This window comes from Glycine soja, chromosome 7, assembly GCF_004193775.1.
Source record: "Glycine soja cultivar W05 chromosome 7, ASM419377v2, whole genome shotgun sequence".
In the NCBI taxonomy this organism is placed as follows: Eukaryota; Viridiplantae; Streptophyta; class Magnoliopsida; order Fabales; family Fabaceae; genus Glycine; species Glycine soja.
This window is the reverse complement of record NC_041008.1, coordinates 18,153,850-18,170,193: the sequence shown is the minus strand read 5'-3', so window position 1 is coordinate 18,170,193 and position 16,344 is coordinate 18,153,850. Positions and strand designations below refer to the sequence as shown.

At 32.9% G+C, this 16,344-nt stretch overlaps 2 protein-coding genes and 1 long non-coding RNA gene across 3 annotated transcripts; 2 read left to right on the top strand and 1 right to left on the bottom strand.

Annotated features, from left to right (window-relative positions):
- The first annotated feature begins 457 nt into the window (after nt 1–457).
- LOC114420466 lies at nt 458–1,309 on the top strand. Its single transcript, XM_028386356.1, has one exon. The coding sequence runs from the start codon at nt 458–460 to the stop codon at nt 1,307–1,309; it is 852 nt and encodes a 283-aa protein (XP_028242157.1).
- Nucleotides 1,310–1,428: 119 nt separating this feature from the next.
- Nucleotides 1,429–11,255, top strand: LOC114419069. The gene is made up of 3 exons (XR_003668163.1): nt 1,429–1,544; nt 5,409–5,413; nt 11,245–11,255. It is a non-coding gene; the product is annotated as an uncharacterized LOC114419069 (long non-coding RNA).
- LOC114419068 lies at nt 10,897–14,869 on the bottom strand. The gene is made up of 10 exons (XM_028384668.1): nt 14,540–14,869; nt 13,700–13,806; nt 13,482–13,610; nt 13,263–13,356; nt 12,835–12,909; nt 12,685–12,764; nt 12,424–12,570; nt 12,078–12,147; nt 11,641–11,989; nt 10,897–11,236 (listed from the first exon to the last, which is right to left on the bottom strand). The coding sequence occupies exons 1-10, from the start codon at nt 14,730–14,732 to the stop codon at nt 11,161–11,163; spliced, it is 1,320 nt and encodes a 439-aa protein (XP_028240469.1). The 5' UTR covers nt 14,733–14,869; the 3' UTR covers nt 10,897–11,160.
- Nucleotides 14,870–16,344: the final 1,475 nt, after the last annotated feature.

Genomic DNA, 16,344 nt, shown 5'->3' with positions numbered 1-16,344 from the left:
TTATTTGTATTAGTAAAAAACAAGGTGATTTCTCTTCTAATACCAAACATTCCTTAATTTGGTGTCATTTGGTTGATAAGCTCGTAGTTCTTGCATAGTTTTTTGGTTTAGAATTTAAATTACTGCCTACCTCTAATCATATCATGTTTTGAATAAAATTAAACTACAACATGATCAGTAAGACACGAACAACATTGATTAGAAATTACTTTTTGTTGTTTGTTTTTTACTTAGAAATTGGTTACATTGATTTTTAATTTTTTTTTAAATTGTTGTAGAGATGAGTGCTTCTAGTCCTAGTCAAGCTAAAGAACAAGATAATGATACCAAACTTTTATGGACCTATGTTACAAAGATAAAAAGTGTAGGTGGTGGTGGAAATTATGAGATAAAATGCAATATTTATGATTTTACCTTTAATGGGTCTTACACTAGAGTGAGGGCACACTTGTTGAAGATGACTGAAAAGGGAGTTAGAGTTTGTCAAAAGGTAACAATTGTCAAACTTATAGATTTGAAGAAGATAGACAATAAGGCTACATTGAGGGTGGAGAAGTCAAAAACAAAATATGTGTCATTGCCTCCGGTTTCTACTCAACACCAAATGGATACAAACACTCTTGGTGTTGATCCAAAAAAGAGAAAGACATCAACTGTAGAAAATGCCTTTAATTTGCAAGCTAGAGAGACATTTGATCATGAAATTGCTAGGATGTTTTACTCTTCGGGGCTACCTTTTCATTTAGCAAGAAATCCTCATTACAGGAAAGCGTTTGCCTATGCTACCAACAATCAAATCAATGGTTACCAATCTCCAGGTTATAATAAATTAAGGGCAACATTACTTCAAAATGAGAGGAAACATGAGGAGAACTTATTACAACCAATTAAAAATGCATGGAGCCAGAAGGGTGTGAGCATTGTTAGTGATGGATGGAGTGACCCGCAAAGAAGATCTCTTATTAATTTCATGGCTGTCACGGAGAGTGGACCTATGTTTTTAAAGGTCATCGATTGTTCAAATGAGATCAAAGACAAAGATTTCATTGCCAAACATATGAGGGAGGTAATTATGGAGGTTGGGCACTCAAATGTTGTGCAAATAGTGACAGATAATGCAGTCGTTTGTAAAGCAGCAGGTTTAATAATTGAGGCTGAGTTTCCTTCCATCTATTGGACTCCATGTGTTGTCCATACATTAAATCTTGCTTTGAAGAACATATGTGCAGCCAAGAATACAGAAAAAAAAATGTTGTTTATGAAGAATGTTCTTGCATCACCCAAATTGCGGATGATGCAATGTTTGTGAAAAACTTTGTCATGAGTCACTCTATGAGACTATCAATTTTCAATTCATTCAATTCATTGAAATTGCTATCCATTGCTCCAACAAGATTTGTCTCCACTATTATAATGCTCAAAAGATTCAAGCAATTGAAGAAAGGACTCCAAGAGATGGTCATTAGTGACCAATGGTCTTCTTATAAGGAAGATGATGTTGCAAAGGCTAAATTTGTGAAAGATACTTTGTTGGATGATAAATGGTCTTCTTATATTCTTTCTTTCACTAGCCCTGTCTATAATGTTCTTAGAAGAATTGATACGGAAGCTTCATCTCTCCATCTAGTATATGAGATGTGGGATTCAATGATTGAAAAGGTGAAGAATGCCATGTATCAATATGAGAGAAAGGAGGAGAGTGAAGGATCAACCTTTTATGAGGTAGTGCACTCCATATTAATTGACCGTTGGACTAAGAGTAACACTCCACTCCATTGTTTAGCTTATTCCTTAAATCCTAGGTAATTAACTCTATACTTTTTTACTTACATTTTTGTTAGAATTACATAAATTTTAATCATGTATATATTTATTTTTAGTTGTAAACATTATAGTCATGAATGGATAAGTGAAGATTCTAATCGAGTTCTTCCACATCAAGACATGGAACTCACTCGTGAAAGATTAAAATGCTTCAAGAGGTTCTTTCTTGATGTGGATGTAAGGAGGAAAATGAATATTGAGTTTGCCAACTTCTCGGATGGAAGAGAAGGTTTTGATGATCTTGATTCTTTAAATGATAGATGTCAAATGGATCCAAAAGCTTGGTGGCTAGTTCATGGCATTAATGCTCCAATACTTCAAAAGGTTGCCCTTAAGCTACTTGCGCAACCTTGTTTGTCTTCATGTTGTGAAAGGAATTAGAGTACATATTCATTTATCCATTCTTTAAAGAGAAACAAGATGACACCACATAGAGATGAAGATTTAGTATTTGTTCATAGCAACCTACGACTTCTCTCAAGGAATACTCCACAATATCATCAAGAGGAAACTAAAATGTGGGATGTAGCTGGAGATGATTTTGGATCACTTGATGATTGCGGTGTTCTTGAAATTGCTAGTTTGTCTTTAAATGAACCAGAGTTAGAGGGTGTCTTTTTCAATGATGATTGCTAGTTTGTGGAATTCTTGAAGACTTGAAGTTGCTAATTCATCATCTTGCTTTATAATTTTTTTTGTAAAGAAACAAAGCATACAAATTGTATAATGAGGTCTCTTAGTATTTTTTGTGACTCATTATCATAGGATAAGTTCTTTTGAGATGATGATGAATATATAAATCTTGATTTTCAATTTAGATCTTTTATGCATATCGCTCATATTTAATTTTATGTAATTTTATTTTATTTAATTATATATATATATAGCTGTGCCCGTGTCCTATATTTTGGACATTACAGGTGTCCACGTGTCGGTGTCGGTGCTTCATAGATCTGAACACCCAATAGAATAACCCATAATTCTACATGAGTTATAGAGTATACCCCAATCTTGAACGAGAAAGCTATCACCATTCCCTGGGTTTTGCTTTGAGCATCAATAGATTTGTTGGTACACCTAGCAAAATTTTAAAAATATCCATTATACCCTTGTGTTACAAGTAGCGCTTTTCTTTTTCATTTTTCGTCTGAGCTTGTTTTTATTTTTTCTTCACCATCGTTCGTTTTGTGAGAGGTTATCTGCGAGCGTTTGTCATTCATTCTTGTGTCCTCTTTGGTTGAACTACATTGTTTATGATGGTTCGTCGATAAGTGGCGATTGTGGCGGTAACTGGTTTGGTCATTAATGGCAGAGGTAAGGTAGTCATTTGTGTTTTTTTTTTGTATAATACTTACGGATTGATAATCTGTAAGTTAAATTAAATTTACGGATTAATAATCTGTAAATTTAATATAACTTACAAATTGAGAATCTATATGATTCTTACGGATTAGTAATCTGTAAGAAGCATACAAATTAGCAATCTGTATGTTTCTTACTGATTGGTAATCTGTACGAAGTTTACGGATTGTCAATTTGTATCCTTCTTACGGATTAGTAATTCGTAAGAAACATACAGATGGTTAATCCATATGCTTCTTATGGATTTGTAATACATAATTTTGTTTTTAATTTATATGTTATTTTTTAAATTTATTTAATTGTTTAATTAGAAAAAATTAGAATTGATAATTAAAATTTTTTAAATAGATATAGTTAAAATATTCATTTGATAGTTATAGTTTGTATAGTAAGAAAGTGATATTTAGGGTTAAAAAATTTATACAGAATTTTTTTTTCGTTTTTAATTTAATTTAATGCATTATATTAATGTATTAAAAAATGAAAAAATTATATGATAGTATAATTATGGTGTGGTTAGGGGTTTTTTTTGTTTGTAATTGAAATTTTTGAATGTTTTGTTAAGATGGATGAAGATCAGTGGATGTATGATAGTGTAATGCCTGAAGAAGTTTATATGAATGACCAAAATGAAGACAAATGTGGTGTGAATGAAAAACATGTTAATTTTTTCTGATGTGTTCAATATTTTTCAGGTATTAATATAATTTATTGTTATTAAAGTAATTAAATGAATGTTCGTTCAAGGCTGTTAACTTGTTGACAAGTGTATCAATTCGTTTTAAGTAGTAAAAGACTCAGAAGTCTGAGTGCTGAATCCATAGAGACTTTAGTTGTACTTGAAGTGATGCAAACTCAATTATTAAGCAATTGAAAGAAATAAAAGATATAGGGAATTGTAAGTGTGAAAATTGGAGTAAAAGAAAAAGAAAAGGATAACAAGAAAATAATCAGTTATTGAAATGCGATAAGATGAATTCATGATATGATAATGTTGAGGTCTAACATGTCAAAACTACTTGTAATGCAATGTTAACGATTTTCTCTATCTAACGAAATCCCTATTTCCACCCACACCTACTAAAATACTCTATCTTTGGTTTCTCGCACGACAAACCTAATTTATTTATTTTTTTCTCCCACATTTATTTGCAAAGGTAAAAATAATAAATCACATTAAGATTAGAGATGCATAAATTGGGCAAAACAAATATCAATCTATTTCTAGCAATGAATTTATTTAGATACACTTTCCTAGTTCTTTAGAAAATAATCATTTTTCAATGCATTACTCTCTAACCATTATATGGATGATTAGACCATAATAAATAGAAAAGCACATAGAAGAGTAATAGAAATAGAATTTCATTAAATAGATAATAGACAAAGTTACATTACAAGAGTTGGTCTATCTGGCTCCCAACAAAGGAGTTTTAGCCTCTCATAGTCATGAGAGGATTTACACTTCAAGGGCTAACGTGGATGGAAGAAGGGGCTAGATGACTAGAAGAAAGAAAGGGGGGGAATGCCTAAGAAAGAGGGTTTCCCCTATTAGAAGTGTTCAGGCTTTGGATTTATTCATTAGAGAGCTCTTAGACTCGGTGTATCTTTTCCTTCTGCTTCCTCCTCCTTTTATAGGCTCAAGGTAGCTTACTTTTCACGCTAACTTCGCGTTGAACATGCAATCCTGGTCTTAGCAACAATGGCGGTTTAATCACACGCTTAGCACGGTGTTCATGGTAAGCGCGACCTTGAGCTTTCTCATTGGCCTTCTTCACGCTAAGCGTGAGCTGGTCACTAAGCGAGTATGGGCACTGGGCCAGTTTCTCGCGCTAAACGAGCTATCCAATTCTTCCAACTTTTCTTCAAGGATTTTTCTTCCAATTTTTGCATCAATTTCCCTCTATAGCACTTGAAATCTTCTTCTTTTGACTTCTGCTAATAAAAAATTGCAAAGATGTTAATTTATTCATTATTTCATTAAAACAGTAGTAAAGTGTAATCATGTTGCCCAGGTCCATGTTCATCTGTGACACCAGCCCGTAGATGAGTCGAGCCTGGTCCACATTCAAGTCGAAGGTGTGAAAGGTCGGAGCGAGGTTGAAGTAGCTCAGGACGTTCCATCGACCCCATCGGCATTTAGAATGAACTGACCGTTCGGTGTGCAGAGCTTGGCCATGATGGCCTGGTGGCCCAGATAAGTGTGCATGTACTAGGAGTAGGTGGGGTACTCATTCCCCTTTGGGATGATGACGGGGGTCTCCAGAAAGTCATTCAAGGTCTAAGCATCAAATTGAATGACTTTCCCCCAAACCCGGCAGTGCTTGGGCGCACCGTCCTCTAGGTTATAGGCATTTGTGTAGAATTCTCACACTAGAGCAATGTCGATCCTCTTCTCTTGTAGACACGTGAGCCAGTGGTGCCACTGTCTCCTTTGGAGCTCCCAGTAAAACTCATCGTACATGATGGAGGTGAGCTCCACATTCCTTTGCGACAAGATGTTTATCTGAGCTCTAAGTGAGCATAACCGAAGAGATGGAAACCATATCCAAGCGATTTGAAGAGCTTGATGTTTGTAGCAAAGTTACTTTGAAGAGTAAACTTCAGGAAATTTCTTACCCTGATCTAGACTCTATGTGTGTTCTTGTAGAAAAGGTGAAAACAAAAAGTGCTTAGAAGAAACCAATGACCAAACAACAAAGATCAACAAAGCGTGATCTATCTTACTAAGAGTATGTTGATGCATTACATTCTGTGCAGAATAGTAATTCTTCAGTCAAACATAGTGCATCATCATCTGAGCAACCAATTCAAAGAAAGAACATGTCGATGTTGGATCAATTTCATCCATGCATTCATGATTTCATTGTAAACATTATCGATGTCAAAGCTGATGGTAACTGTGGATATCGTGCAATTGTTGTCTTATTAGGTATGAGTGAAGATTCATGGTCATTGGTATGCAACTATTTGCATAAAGAACTTACAAAATGGTCTAATGAGTATATCAACCTGATTGGTGGCATAAACACATTTGAGGAATTAAAGTAGTCCCTACTTGTTGATGGATTATCCATGGTATATAACTTAAATGGTACGTTTTGTTCGATTTAATTTGCTTTAAATAAATTCAATTTATTGACTGTTACATGTAGGTTAATATGGACAAGTAGATGAATATAACCAACATGGGATATGTCATTGTATCAAAGTATAATGTGATCTTTGTTTCTCTTTCACTACAATAAAACATGACATTTTTTCCTCTTAGAAGTCAACCACCAACAGATTCGTCTGTGCATCGCGTCATATGTATTGGTCATGTGCATGACAATCATTTTATTTAGTTAAATGCATGATCACCATGTTTGTGTAATTTTTGTAAAAAAAATATGTTGTGATATTTTGAACATGTATATCCTTAATAATTTATAAATAAATTTTTTTATTATTTTTTGAATAACTTTTTTATTATTTTAATATATTCATAAATGCATATAGAATTTTTTTCCAAATATATAGAGTACACAACACTAATTCTAGTAAAGTTAAACTAATGACCAAACTATAGCTACAATTTTGATTTTTTTTTCTAACAAATCATTACTTCATTTTTCAACAAATTACTATGACAATAACTTTAAATTTTTTTACTGATGAAATTTTTTTAACTTTATACTTCGAAACACTATTTATATAAATATTTAATACTATGACTGTAATAATATATATATGACTATATCAATAGTCGAATATATATATATATATATATATATATATATATATATATATATATTGAAATTTACAAATTAACATTTTCTTGTTAAACTAACTAAATTATCAAATATATACTAATAAATTTATAAAACACTTTTTAAAATATCAAATATAAGAAATTGTAATTTACTAATAATTTTTAAAAATAATTAAATCACAATAATATATATACAGTTGTTTTAAAATAAACAAATTACTTAAGTTCTTAATAAAAATGAACTTTAAAAAATAAATATAATTAATGAATTAAAATTACACAAAAAATTACAACAATATTTATTTATTACAAAAAAAACATTTAAACAAAAATGTTAATTTATTTAAAATTTTAAAATAATTATAAAATAATTTTTTTATCTCAAATTGATAAAATAAATTAAAATAAATATACAGCTTGATAATCCGTATAACAATCCGTATGTCTTAGACAGATCCTTAATCCCCCAAACCGTGCCTTCGCATAGAATCCGACAAAGAAGAGCGACAAGGGCACTTACGATGGTGATGGACAACGACAAGACGACTACAGTGACAATCACTGGTGGCGCGACGACAGCACGAACGATGGAGGCGGCGGTGCAACGAAGAACAAACTCAAGCATAGGAAGGAGAGAGGCACGGGTGCGGGAGAAAAAGAAAAAAGAAAAACGCTTTTAAAAAATAGGTGAATGACATTTTTGTCACTTCACCTAATTTGCTGGGTGTACCAGCAGCTGGGCTGGTGCCCAAAGCACAACCCCATTCCCCGAGAGTGATCTCTAAGGACATCTACACTAATTTAACCAATTTATTAAATTTGAGTATGATTTATGTAGAAAAAAACAACTGGTTTATATTAAAAATGGTTATCGTTTAATAATATTAAAGACTAAAGTAATTATTATTTAATAATTTTAGAAATAGTTTTTTGTAAATTTAAATATTTTTTTATGAATTTTATACCTTTTTAAGCTATTGAATATAAAAAAATAGAGAACTTATTTGTACGCTTATTTGAAAAAAAAATAGAAGACAAATGAAGTATTTTTGCACCAAATAGAATTTATATGAAAATATATGTAATATAATTTTTTATGGATTTTCAACAAAATTAAAGGAAATAATCGCATTTTACCAAAATCATAGAAAAATTTTGGATTTTTATTTTCAAGAAATCACAAAATTTATATAAAATAAACTGCATGAAATATTCACAAGCAAAACACATTGGTTTTGAGTCATATTGTATAAATTTTCCTATACAAAAAGAGAACATAAAACTCTTAGAAAAAATGAGTTTGAAGAATGAAAAAAACTATATTAAGAAAAATTAATTAGTTAATACAATATTTAATATATAAAAAATATTATTAATTCTCACTGTTAGCCATAACATATGATGTTATAAAAAAAGTATCTATAAAAATAAATAACTAAAAACAACTTCAATAAAATGGTTATATTTTTACTAGATCACATGTATCTTTTATTAGAACAAATCCGGTTTGAGCTAAGTAGAATCACGAGGGGTGGATCCACTTGAGACACAATGGGGGCAATTACCCACACAAAATTTTAAAACCCTCTTAATGTAATATACAAGTGTAATGGTAAATTGTTCTTGTAATATGGAATTCAATATAAAAAATTAATTTATAATAAAAGTACTACCGTCATGACATAATATTTTTGGATCAGTCATTGGATCACTGTGAACAACAAAGTTATTTAACTCAGTTGTATACCAAGATTCAAATATTACATGCTGGAGATGCTGGACATACCAGTGATACCACAATATGCAAAAGGACCAAGGATCCCCTAGGTAGGTCATCAATGAGTGATGAGTTTTTGAAATGTTTATGAAAAAGGAAAATCTTTTAACAAGAGAAAAAAGAATGAGGTTACAAAATGAGGAAAATGAGAATATAGGAAATGAGGCAACTCCAAAAAGTTGAAGGAGAGCTAAGAGTCCCTTATAGGTGATCAAAGGGACCGTCACCCAAACACCCATGGGAAAAAACAACCTTCTTCATGCGGAAGAATAAATTTTTCATAAGGGAGGACAAACTCATTCTTCCGTAAGAAAAGAATGTTTTAAGGGAACTCTCTCGACAATAGAAGGTAGTTCCACCACTTTTGACTGATGGAAGTAAGAGGTTATAGTGAGAGGGACATCTCTCTTGGCTAGAGCTCAATCAATCAAAGATAATGGTAAAAATATCATAACGTTTATATTGTGTTTGATTTAATTACACTTGGGTGCATTTGAGATGAAAGATTCAAAAATTAGTATGGGTCTCATACTTCTACAATCTATTTTAATTCAAATATTTCACATTTTTTTATCTCATTTCACTTTCACACATCTTTCATCCCTTTAAACCAAACAGACCTTTAATAAAAAGATAAGACAAATCACACAGATGTAGAAACAAACTAGAGATTTTAATGATGTGCATGCCTATGCATTTGATTGAATGATGTGTATGCTATGCAATTTATGATTAAATGATGTGTATGTCTATGCAATTTATGCTTGTTTGTTTCCAATATAAAGTTGATGATGAGTCGTGAGCATAGATGCTAGGCAAATAATGTGAGGTGAACCTACACATTAGATTAGAATGTGTGCATGATGTAAGCTACCCAAAATGGGTATGCAAGATGTTAGCCTCAGAGAAGTGATGTATGTCTTAGTTGTGAAAATAAATGAAAGGTTAAACATGTTCTCATCCCATGTGATAGGAAAGTGAGACCCTAGTGAAAAATCAAAGAGTAAGAATGATGTTTAGGTGCCTTAGTGCACTAATGTGTGCATGATGTAAGCTACCCAAAATGGGTATGCAAGATGTTAGCCTCAAAGAAGTGATGTATGTCTTAGTTGGGCAAATAAATGAAAGGTTAAACATGTTCTCATCCCATGTCATAGGAAAGTGAGACCCTAGTGAAAAATCAAAGAGTAAGAATGATGTTTAGGTGCCTTAGTGCACTAATGGTATTAGATTTGGCATAGGAGCTCAATTCTAAGTGCATAAGTAAAGCTTAAGGTATGATTCAACAGTCAACAATGTTGATGTGATGGGATAATTTGTGAGTATGAGTATCACAAAAAGAACAGAGAAATCATGAAAGTTAAGAAGAGAATCTCTAGAATAAAGGTGCTCATGGGGAAGTTTGAAGCATGAAGTTGCTTGCAAGGAAGAATACTTTTGTAATTTGTACCTCCAATATATGAGAGCTAGTTTATGTTTCATGTACCTTGCTTATGTTTTGTAAGGCACATAAGTGTCAATAGCTTTGTATAAGTTTTATTCAAGTTATGTATCTTTAGATTTTAGTTTTCACATAGTTAATTGTGATTTTGTCATATGTTAAGTTTTCATAATTTAGTAATATAAGAAGACAAAATATAATATCCTCTAGGGTATTATGAATTGCATGTGACCCCTCTTAGTTAAGTGTAAGATTATTAATGACTTAATGACGTTACAACAAGGGAATAAAAGTAATGTCAAATAATAAAGGAATATCAAACACAATTTGTATAAAACATATGAGGTACAAGTATAATTTATTCTTTAACAAAATGTGTCGTATGTAATTTTTGTTTCCATCAATTTAAGATAAAAAAGATACAATTTCTTTATAAAGAATAAAGATTACATTTGATGCATTTTCATAGATGAAAAATTAAAATGAGACGATTTATTTTTTTAAGAACTAAAAATGAACATTATCTTATATATAAAGACTAAAAATATAATCTTATATTTTATATTTGCTTAATAAGTTTGTAATTTTTTTATACGGAAAATTATTTTTCTTTTGTAGTAAAAAATAGTTTAAAACAATGATATCACTCCTTCCCCTCTTTTCCCTTCCTTTGAAGCAAACACACCTAGACTCAGGTTTTGCTGCAATGCTGAATACGACCCTCACCAGCAGGCACCATTAGCTTGATTATTGTTGTTGATTGGCAAGAAAATAATGTGTAGTTGAATACATAAAAAGTAATCTATGATTCCGGTGGCTATTCATCTAGTCACTATTACAGTAGGCAATGCTGCAATGGCCAATACGACCCTCATCAGCAGACACCATTTGCTTGATCATTGTTAATGATTGGCAAGAAAATAATGTATAGTTGAGTACATAAAAGGTATTCTATGATTCTGGTGACTACTCATTTAATCTCTACACTAGGAAGTGCACTGATCAAACAGTGAAAATCTTCCTAACCTTCTTCATGTTCCTACGACAAACAGGGCAAGTACCAGCTGCCTCGGCTATCCTGCATAGATAAGGTTGAACATACATCATCACCACACAAGAATAAGCATTAGCTAATGCATTGAGATGCATGCCACTGAAGATGTCATCTGTAGAATAAAGATCAACATACATAGACTTGCAAAGTGAACCAGCACGTTTTTTTAATTTTGCAAGTCTAAAATAATCTCAAATACATGGAAACCAAAGTCTTAAGAAATTATACTTGTTCAATCTTTCTTCTGAAATGGGAATTCTTGGACATGTGCTACTTGTTTTATAGTAGTGAAATACTATAAGAAAAATTGGGGGTAAATAACTAAAGTCCCCAACTCACCAAGAGGTATACTATTAAAGCTATTTGTAAACAAAATTGGTTTAGGAATTTAGCAGTGTTAGTTGTTAATTGTTATAACAATGAATTACCTAGTTCCACAAGCAAAGCAAGCCACACAGTGTCCACATGGAAGGAAGAAGCAGTCCCTCGGAGCATCAAAGCAAATAGCACAAAGATGCCGTGTGTTATTACTGGTTTCACCATCAACTAAAGTCTTCCCATCAATGGGGCCTCCTGGAAGAAAGCCAAGATCCTTCTCATCTTGTGGCAAGGACTCATACGATGAACCCCAACTTGAAAGATCATCATCTTTGTGAGGAAGCAAAGGGGCTCTCTGACGTTCTGTTCCCTCAGATCTAACTCCTGCTCTATCTTCATGAGCACACTGAAGCTTGTTCAAGAAGTTGAAGGCCCCAAACACAAGCAAAGTCAATCCACCTGTAGGAACATGTAGCATAAATAGTAACATATAAAGTCATTTGAGATTGATACAGTTAGTAAAAGGCTGACTAAGTGAGGAGTTTACCAATTCCAAAAATATAGGTCACCCATCTTGGTCCATAGGACAGTTTGACATACCACTCATTGGATGCATTCTGAACCAAAGAAAAGTCGCATAAATAAGTAATAAAAGCAAAGGGACTGAAATATATTCATATCCTCAGTTGAGAATATAATGCATTCATAAGGGCATAGGGAATTTGATTTTTCTTGGGAGAGGGAAAAGGCACAGGATTTTTAAGCTTCCGACTTCAGTTATAAACTAAAATGCAATGCTAGGTTGCAGCATTAATAATTTTATGTCCCATTTATGATTTTTATTTTGTAAGGATGACCATTTCTTTGAAGCAAGTACATGATAATAATCTTGCCTGTTGTGGACCAGGAGTAACTAAGACAGCTGCACTTCCATCAGAAAACAAAAGATTCAAACTGCATGGACCATTGGCAAGATCACATTTGTAGAAAGCATTCGTTGTATTATGCAAGGAGGCCCTTATACTGAGGTTTAATGCTACCTACTCAACAAGAAGAAATCAAGGAAAGTAACAGCAGTTGATCAGTTAATAAATAACTACAATGCTTAATAACATTTAAGCCCATTGAAACATTAATAAGGATTACAGAAATACCTCCACATCCTCATCCAAATTGCCCAATGCCACATAATAGCTCGACGACCAGAATATGTCCTGTGTGATCATACCAGTTCCTATAAAGAAACAAAGCAACATCAGTATAGGATTGACATAAATACAGATATTGTTTTTGGTTTGTCTTACCATGGATCACATTCCATGACAGAGTTGTATTAGGTTCTGTTGGGTCCTCCAGCCACCGTGTGAGGCTCACGTCCCCTGTAAGTAAGGCCATCAGAGTAACATGTTCACTCAATAATGTATATGCTTGAGTTTCATGATAACTAAAACCAGGGATATTAAGAGCTGTGGCAGGTCATGTGCAAGTTGTGTCTACTTCTTATAAAAGCATAAATTACAGCCAAAAAGAAACTTAATAAATACTATTAAGGAAAAAGAGCCAAAACAAATTTTAGTGCATCACACTTGGCAAAATTAGATGGCGAAACCAAAGGAGTTTCTTATTTTTACTTTTCCTACTAGGTTAAATTACTAGATAATGGTTATTTTCATACTATATATATAACTTAAATTCACAAAATTTGAGAGGAGAAACCACTGAAATCTCATACCTTCGGCGATTATAAGGAAAACAGAAGAGCTCTTAGAGCTCACGTGATACGAAATATTTATTGAAGACCCACAATTCAGATAATATTTCCATTCCTGTGGAAGACATAACAAAAGAGTAGTATCAGTTTCTTTTGCAATATCTGAATTTAAAAGTGTATTACCAGAATTTCTCTTAACTTAAAACTCAAAAAACAAAGGAGAAAAACACACATACTTGCCTTGTATGAGCCAGAGGGAAGAGAAACATTAATACTTTCTCCCCAAGTGGTAACAACATCAAGTGGGGGATACCGATATGTCCCATAAAGAATGGGTCCTGGGCCAGGGTTTGCCTTTAAGTTTTCTACCTAATCCAAAAAAATCCATTTTACAAAAGACACTCACTGACTACAAATCCAAACACAGATAAGTATAATAGCAACGATTACTAACTGACCTTCACAGATTGAACGAACACGGGACTAGGTTGGAAAACAATTGAAGATTTTGGACCCAGCACGATGGTCATGGACCCATAAACCCCCAGTATCATAGTCATCGACACTGTAGATTAGATTGCAATGTGAGTTTCTGAAATCATAATTCTAATAAAACAAAATGAAAAATTATACACAATCAAACAACGGTCTCCCCAACATGCAGCAGTAGTTTCAAGTAGTACATAGATAAAAATATTATTTTTTTATATATTGTAAGGATCCCACAAAATTATTTTTATAAATGCGATAAGTGATGAAAATATAAAACTTTTTTTTTAAAAAAGAATAAAAGAGAAAAGAGAAAATTAGAATAAAAAAATATTATTACTCAATTTAGAAATAAGGTCTTACTATTAGAAAATTAAAAAAAAATGAAAAAAAACTTAAATGTAATTTATTGTATATTTTATTATTATTTTCTAATTATAATTAGAGTTTTATCTTAATTTAAACTAAAAATCAGCATACCTTGTCCAAGTAAAATTCCAATTTTAATTAGAAAATACCATTAAAAAGAACTCTTAACAATAAGTCATAATTTAATCAATAAAAAAATAAAATTACACCGTGAATGCTTAAAAATCACGTTAATGATAACAGAGTGTTACTGTTAGTAACGATTTTGAACAATTCTTTTCTACTTGTAATTCCTTGCTTATGCTACACTTCTTAGAGCACGATTTTCAATCTGTAATTTGGTGCTTGAAAGTGTAATAAACTAAATCAAGCGCAATTGAGTGTCTAATGATTCAAATTCTATAATAATTAACAACTAAAGATTGAAGGTTGTCCCTTACCGAAGAACCACAAGCTGAAGACGACGACGAAGCAGGAGCAGGTATTGTCCCTAACAATGGCGAAGGAGCCATCGACAATACTCCAGCCGCCTCTTCCGGAGCGGAGGGGAGTCTGAGAGCTCCCGGACGGAGTTTCCTCCAACCGGGCGGTGGAGGGAGGAAGAATCGCGGCGGTGGAGTGGGGCTCGGCCATTGAAGAGAGAGAAACAAGTGTGACTGTGTGAGGAGTGAATTAAGAATTAAAGAAGAAGGTTCATATTTCAGTTAAGTGAAGCGAGACATGATATTCAATGCAACAACTAGTCAACTACGAGTCTTTTCTCTTGTTGTTCGCGGGAATGGTAGTTAGGGAAATGATGGTGGTTGCAAAGCGCGCGCGCGAGTGCTTCACACTTATTTTTTCAACGTGAGACAAGATGTCATCAAAAGTAAATTATTGTTTTGCTAAAATAAATTGAATTGAACACGTGTGATGATGCATTAGAGGGATATTTTATCATCAACAGTGAATTATGAAAACAATTAGTTAGAAGATTACTGTTTATTTTATAAGCATCTCCTTTTTAAGCTATAATTAAATGTCTCATTGTATCTGATTGAGTTATTTTTTCACAAATTTTATTATTCAAGTTTTTTTTTTAATTTTTCTGCATGTTATTGATGCTGACCTGCCTAGAAATGTTCATAACTAGGATTGAATTGAGTTTCAGGTTGAATTTAGATTTGTATATTTTTTCTACACAATTTGAATCGAACAAACTAGATCAATAATAGGTTGGGTTGAGTTATGTCAATAGATACCCAAAAATTAAAAATGTTATATTGATAGATTGGGTTCATGGGTTCAACACCAAACATAATACCCAATAGATTAAAAATATGATGGATTAATGGGGGAGTATATTTTTTCGAAATAAGATATTTAAAAAAAAACAAATTGAAAAAGGGAGTGTGTAGGCCAAAATATAGGGAGTGGAAATAGCAACTGCCAAAACCAAAAAACTTTTTCTCCTAAAAACTATTGGAAATGGAGTATAAAATGTCGTTGTTGGTTTGGGCTGGATTAGATATTTTAGGCCCGAATCCAACCGCTGATAGTCTAGTTGGTGTCTTGAAAGTTTCCTTTTGCAACATGAAGTGAATGGAGTGTTGCTAGGTGCACCCAGCATTATTGCTGGTGCACCCAACATTTAATTAAAATACCAAAACTGACTCTGCGCTTTTTTCGCATTTGTGATGGGTGTGTGTGAGAATGATCCGTAAATCGTACGGATCAAGTTGATCCGTAAGATTGATACGGATCAACTTGATCCGTAAGCCTTTTACGGAACAATACGGATCAACATGATCTGTAAAAGTCTTACGGACCAAGTTGATCCGTAAAAAGTTTACGGATCATGTTGATCCGTATTGTTCCTTAAAAGGCTTACGGATCAAGTTGATCCGTAAGGTTTCTACAGATCAAGTTGATCCGTAAGACTTTTACGGATCAACTTAAATGGCTTACGGATCAAGGATATTTTTGTTATTTTACCTTAAGTGCTGGGTGTACCAGCAATATGCTGGGTGCACCTAGCAACACCCAAGTGAATGCCATATGACAACAAACAATATGGATTCACTCACTGCCCCTTGTATTTGAACACCTCTTATTGATTCTTTGGGATATGCTAGGTGCACCCAGCAATATTGCTGGTGCACCCAGCAATTCAATGAAAGGTCAATTTTGCCCTTCATTTTAAAAAATAAAAAGCATTTTTTTCCCTCTTTCGGAAGCACTCTCTCTTTTTCACTGAGTCTCTTCC

Bases quoted from the DNA above. Each gene is read 5' to 3' on its own strand.
- LOC114419068 (XM_028384668.1), bottom strand. From the start codon at position 14,732: ATGGCCGAGCCCCACTCCACCGCCGCGATTCTTCCTCCCTCCACCGCC. The intron at 13,357-13,481 runs GCAAGTATGTGT...TGTCTTCCACAG, and splicing joins TTCCCTCTGGCTCATACAAG to GAATGGAAATATTATCTGAA. The intron at 12,148-12,423 runs GCAAGATTATTA...TCTTTGGTTCAG, and splicing joins TTACTCCTGGTCCACAACAG to AATGCATCCAATGAGTGGTA.
- LOC114420466 (XM_028386356.1), top strand. From the start codon at position 458: ATGACTGAAAAGGGAGTTAGAGTTTGTCAAAAGGTAACAATTGTCAAA.